Here is a 6,162-nt window from a genome sequence, read left to right as displayed (position 1 = left end):
TATGGGAGTAATGGAGAAAGACAAGGTGTAGTAGACACAAAGGGGACACAGGTCTGTGTTTTTCAAGGGTGTGCCCTTTAACTAATGAAGAAATGATATTTCCCTCCATCAATACCTTCACCACATACACATACACACACACACCCACGGAGCTGCATTGCAGGTGCAAATGACCTCTAACATAATGTCTCCCCAACAGCTTTCATGCTTAGTAATACACCCAGAGGAGATGCCCACCACCATGCAATAGAGCAGCCTTTACCCTCCCTGTCCTCAGTATTGTATTTTAAATGTATCTGCATTCTGCTGCTAATGAGCCTGGGAACACTGTCATTTTATGCTTATCACAATTAAAGCTGCAATATAAGTGCCCCGTTTTTTAAACTGATTAAACAATAACTGCATTTATCAGGTTCCCTGTACACCACTGGGTGAATTTATACAATGTAATATAGAAACGATAGCTCTGAATAGATGCATAATTTAAGACATTGATATACAACAGCCATTAAGTTAATGATTGTGTTATTAAGTGTTTATGCTTATAAAAGTTATGTGCAGAAACTATTTCTTATGTCCCAAATAACTGTTTTGTTATGGCTATAAAAAGCGTTCTTTTTTTATATCCAAAGCTTCTTTTGATGTTTCAAATGAAGGTTATTGTGGTTATAGAACTATAATGTATGGTGCTGTAAGATTGAAACACTAATAGATATGGGTTGAAACTGAATAATTCTTAAGATAAAAACAAGTTGGGATTTGTTTCTATACATTTTGACTTTGATTTTTTGGGAAGTGTTTTGTAACAATTCTAGTCAACCACCACTGGCATCTAATTCTACAGATGATCCAATACTAATAATATTATTGTACCCTAATGTATTACTGAAAAAGAATAACCAGGTTTAAAAGAACAAAGAAGAATCTAAGCAGAATTCAAATGTTGATTTAGTATTTATAATCATAGTTATTAATTAAGCTTTAAGGTGGAGTCACTTTTTTACTTTAAATAAGAGGTAGATAGTAGGTAGGACATTGTCATAGTTACAAAAAAATTGTGCATAACAATTACTAAGAAGAGAGCCTTTTAAAATAACATTACATAATGAGAAGTTCTCAGGAAAATTCACATTCAAGGTAAACAATTTGACTGAATATCTTAAATACTCTTGTATCATTTGCATGGAAAGTGTTTCCTTTTTCTATGGCTGGATTTGCTATTAAGAAGCTTGGATTGTGTTATTGCTCTCAGTGATATTTGTTACTCATTGGGTATGAATTGCTTTGATGTTTTGCAAGCCAGTTACCAAGCAATACCTTTACATTGTTTAGTTTTCTACATCACTAAGAGGTAAATAAGTAGCTGTTAATGTTAATCTGGGAGTAGTGAGCATCCCTTGTGTTCTGTCCAACCGTCTGTCAGCATCACCAATGTTTCAAAACAGTGGAACCCAGCAGAGCTAGCATCAGAGTGAGCCCAACAATCCATAGAGAGGTTGGGTCCCATCGCATCGAAGCCTCCGTGGTGGCATGCCAGCTTCCTAGGTGCTCACTGAGCCTGTCAGCTTCAATTTCACACGTCATAAAGCAGGCCCTGCTTCAGAGCAGAGGACCACAGTGCTGCCCGGCCTCACACTGCAGCATCAGCCCGCTGCAGGAAACACAAGACAAGCTGCAATCACTTCATTGAATATCGTCATCCTTCCTCAGTTTAAAGAGAACAGTCTGCTATCTGACCAAACTAAATGAGCACCAAAGCATGTTAAACATTTCCACATTAAGAGATGTAATCGTTTAATGTGTGTTGGCTGGGAAGTAGCATTTTTTTCAGTGGTTCAATACTGGATATGATGATGGCAGACTCAAAGCATAACAGTGATGTGCTATTTAAAGTTTAAAGCATGAGTAACTCTTGGGGTAGGGGGGGTTAGTTGTGCATCAGGAGATCAGTTGGCTGATGAAGTGAGAAGAGGCTGCCTGTTGTGCCTTAGTGTTCTCCTGTTAGATCAGCTTGTTAACACTTTAACAACAGCTGCGTCTCTGTCCCAGATCGTGTCAAGTACACCGCGACACAGAATGATCTGAGATATTCTGAGAGCTGCATACAGTCTGCAGTGTGTTCTCCACTATAATGGATCTATGCTCGTCATGCTTAAATTGCAAAAAATTACAATTAAAACTTCATCGAGGACTTTTTCTTGAAATCATATCTCAGTTACTCAAATGAATCCAGAGACCTTGTGAGCACTTTCATATATTTCAGAACCTTTTTTTTTTCTCCTTGGCACTCTTTCTGGTGAGAGCAACATTCAGCAATTTTTTTTAATTAGATGGTCCAGTAAAAAGCACTGTGGTTGGCAACTATCACAGATGTAAATGTTCTTTATTTAAGCTATGAGCCTTGAGGAGTGTTGTGCACTCTCCTTAATGAGTGTTGTTTTTGTTGTCCCGGTTGCAGGGCCACAGAGAAGATCCTGGGCAGGGCGCGGCAGCTGGTGGACGTCAAGAAGGAGGACGGCTTCTCCGCGCTGCATCTGGCCGCGCTCAACAACCACCGCGACGTCGCCGAGATCCTTGTCAAGGAGGTGAGCTGCAGCAGAGTCCTCTTTAATCTGATTGGATACTTTGCTTAACTGGGATCTTATTTGTTTTTGTTTTTTAAGGAAAATTAACAAAAACTAAGAGAATTTAAAGGTCACAACTTTTACGATTCATTAAGATCAACTGGTGTTAGAGGCTTTAAGAGAAAATACTGGAAAGAGTACTGGCGTGATGAAGAGGAAAAGGAAGTGATGAAGGGAAGAGTCAAGAGGGCCCAAAAAAAGAGACATTTTTAATGCATATCATACTAAACTTATTTTCTTAGAAATTATGAGCTAAATGAAATAATATTATTTGAATGTGTCATAAATAGAAAAGTATGATTTGCTTAAAAGATTCTCTAAATATATATTAGTATATTAAGTCATAACAATTAAATATTATAGTGTGTTATACAAATATAATAGTTTAATATGTGATAAATATATAAAGTATACTATGTAAATGAAATATAAAAGTATTGTATGTCATTGAAATGTAATAGTATTTGATGTAATTTCAATATAATAGTACAATATGGTAGTACAATTTGTAGCCACAATTATTTTCAACCTTTGAAATTTAAATAAAAAAGATGATATACATATTTCCTCTCCTCCCTCTTCCACAGGGACGCTGCGACATCAACATCCGTAACAACCGGAACCAGACGGCGCTGCAGCTGGCGGTGACGCAGGGCCACACGGACCTGGTGCAGCTGCTGGTGTCCGAAGGCGCCGACGTCAACATGGAGGACGAGGACGGAGACACGGCCATGCACGTCGCCCTGCTCCGCCCGCAGCTGGCCAGCGTGATGCTCAGCCCCCCCGTGGGGACCAGCAGCACCGAGGAGCCCAGCGAGGGGTGCTCCTCCACATCGCTCTACTGCAGGGTGAGAACCACTCTTTGTTTTATGTAACTAATGTTTTATTATTTCTTTCTATATGAGCAACTAGATGTATGTGTATTTGGTCTAGCTGGTTTAGGGGAAAACTGGCAGTTTTACGTCATATTATATTTATATTTAAGAAATGATATATAAACCTATAAAAACATAGCATTTTCAATTGACTATTCGTCGCCCAAACTTGCTGATGATATATCTGTCTTCATTTACAGACCATAGCAAATAGTATTCATTTGATCTATTCAAACCTTAACTGACGTTATTCTGTTATTATTCACATTACTCGAATGGAAAGAAGTTAAAATGTAACGACAGCAATCGAGTGATGCTTCACCTTTGAACTCTAGGTATTGTTGGGACAGAATGAGCTGAAAAGAGACGACACAACTTTCAAAAGACCTGAAGGTTACACACACTTGCGACTGTTGGGGGTCTAACTACAAACTGAATAGGTGGTTACTAAAGAGACAAAGCACAACAAATCAAACACTAAAGGAGTATGTGAAACATTAAAAGAGAAGTAAATATAGACTGAATGAAGGATAAACAGACACTAAATAGCGGGTAGATTAGGATAAGAGGTGGAAAAAAGGATTAATGCACTTTAGAGACTAAAAGGAGCGTAAATAAAAGACTTAAGGGTTAAGAGCTGACCTTATATTGAAGGAGGGAGGGAATAGTAAACAAAAACAGAGGGAAGGAATGTAAAGGTGTTTAGTAGGGCGTGTGGCGTAGTGGGTTAGTCCGTAGGTGTTCGGATCAGGGGAGCACAGGTTCAAACCCCACTGCAGTCAGCATGTTGTTGTGTCCCTGAGACACTTCACCCCAAATAGCTCCTGTGGGATTGTCCACAGTATTGAGTATGTAAGTCACTTTGGATAAAAGCGTCTAACAAGTACCATGTAATGTAGTAATTGTGTGCAGGGTCAATTTAGGATAAAGGAGTTAGTCGGCTTTAGCAGGTACACAGGGGATGAATGTGTAAGAGAAGTCAGATGGGATTCCTCAAAGGTCTGGGTTAACTGAAGAGAGAGGACATTGTTTAATTATGTAAACAAGGCAAGAGAGAGGGGTTAACTGAGGAGAACGTCATTAAATAAAAGTGGTATTAGTATGTAAGATAAAAGAGTTTGTTTTGTACTGCTTTCTTTTCTGGAGAAAAACCAACACAATTATTTTTTATATCCGCAAGAATTTAAGCTATAAGGTCACGACTTTTACGATTCATTAAGATCACCTCGTCTCAGAGGCTTTAAGAGCAAAAACTGGCAAGAGACTGAGAACGATGGGGTGATGAAGGGGAAAAGGAAGTGATGAAGGGCAGAGAGGCAAGAGGGCCCACTTAGTGTTGCAATGTAGATTTGGCAAAGACAAGCTCTCGATAATACATTTAAATTTAGAAATACTGTGTACACACAACATGTCAGTCTCTCCCCCAGAGGATGTCTTGAACTTTGATATGAACACACTTAATTCATTTGAGCCTCCCATGTATCACAACTGCAGTCAACAACTAACTAGTATTGGCAGCGTTAATATTTATTAAGGCAAGCAAGCATAATGAATCATAAATGCAGCTAAACAAGCTCTAAATGAAAATAAGGTATGCATGCGATTATTAATTGGAGTTTAGTAGCATTAAACTGGATTGAATAGATGTTTACCTCTTGGGTTCAGCAGAACAAACTGTAAACACAACACTGACACACGATCGCGTTATAAAATCCCAATGGTGAATAATATCAGGTTATCAAGCTGCTTTAAATGCTTTACTTTTTTCATCAAATGTGTCTGATTGCTTTTTGGTGCTGAGCAGGTCCCATACATCTCAGGATGTGAGTCATAAAACCAAGACAAGAGGCTGAAAGCCTCTCAAATTCTGTCTCAAGCTAAAGTTAGGTAATTTTTTCTGTTAATCATAACCAATATGATATTTACATTTGAACCGGGATTATTGCTAAAAGTAAGACATGTAGCAAGAAAAAGGTAATGGTACGATTTACAAATGAACACCTTGTTTATGTTTTCTGAAGCTTAAATACCACCACCAGAGGCCGGTGGTGTATACTACGAAGCAGGATTTTCGCTTAGCCGGCTAACTTCAGGGAAAACTCTGGGTTTCCGGTCCTACGAAGCTGGTTCTCTTTTTAGCAGGCTAGATCTCCATGGTAACTTATGCTGTGCGGCTAACCTGCCCCGGAGCAGGTTAGGTTGCAGGCTAAGAGCTCAACTCAGTGAAAGCACCGCCTGCTGACCAATCAGAGCTCAGTGTGCGGAGTTTAAAGCGATCAAGTCATATTACAGGAGAAAGGAAATACAGAAAAGCTGCCGTTACAGGAAAGACGGCCGGCAAAAATCACCGACTGTGTGAACGTGAACACTAATAGAATATCACCTCCCATCTCCAGAGCAATCTACTATTATAACATTAGCGTTAAGAAAGCTTACTTAAATATCTGTCACAACATAAGTAACCGGATCAGAGTAACATTAAGTACAGTCCGCGGCATATCACATCATAATGTATCAATATCTGTTTATTTATATAGCCCAATATCACAAATGTTACATTTGTCTCAGTGGACTTCACAGTTTGTACAGAATATCATTATGACAATACGACACCCTCTGTCCTTAGACCCTCACATCGTACAAGGAAAAACTTCCAGAGAAAA

At 38.9% G+C, this 6,162-nt stretch overlaps 1 protein-coding gene across 1 annotated transcript in view; it reads left to right on the top strand.

Annotated features, from left to right (window-relative positions):
- Nucleotides 1-2,330: 2,330 nt before the first annotated feature.
- The window catches only part of LOC104942894 (E3 ubiquitin-protein ligase MIB2-like), a 9,349-nt gene continuing 5,517 nt past the window's right edge, over nt 2,331-6,162 (top strand). The window contains exons 1-3 of the mRNA XM_010768205.1: nt 2,331-2,338; nt 2,459-2,585; nt 3,212-3,472. Coding sequence (XP_010766507.1) covers nt 2,331-2,338; nt 2,459-2,585; nt 3,212-3,472 — 396 coding nt within the window. The remainder of the gene's footprint in view (nt 2,339-2,458; nt 2,586-3,211; nt 3,473-6,162) is intronic.

The sequence above is a fragment of the Notothenia coriiceps genome, unplaced genomic scaffold (genome assembly GCF_000735185.1).
Source record: "Notothenia coriiceps isolate Sejong01 unplaced genomic scaffold, NC01 NC01_scaffold00005358, whole genome shotgun sequence".
Lineage (NCBI taxonomy): Eukaryota > Metazoa > Chordata > Actinopteri > Perciformes > Nototheniidae > Notothenia > Notothenia coriiceps.
Note: the sequence above shows the minus strand (reverse complement) of the source record. Positions and strands in the feature narration are given on the sequence as shown.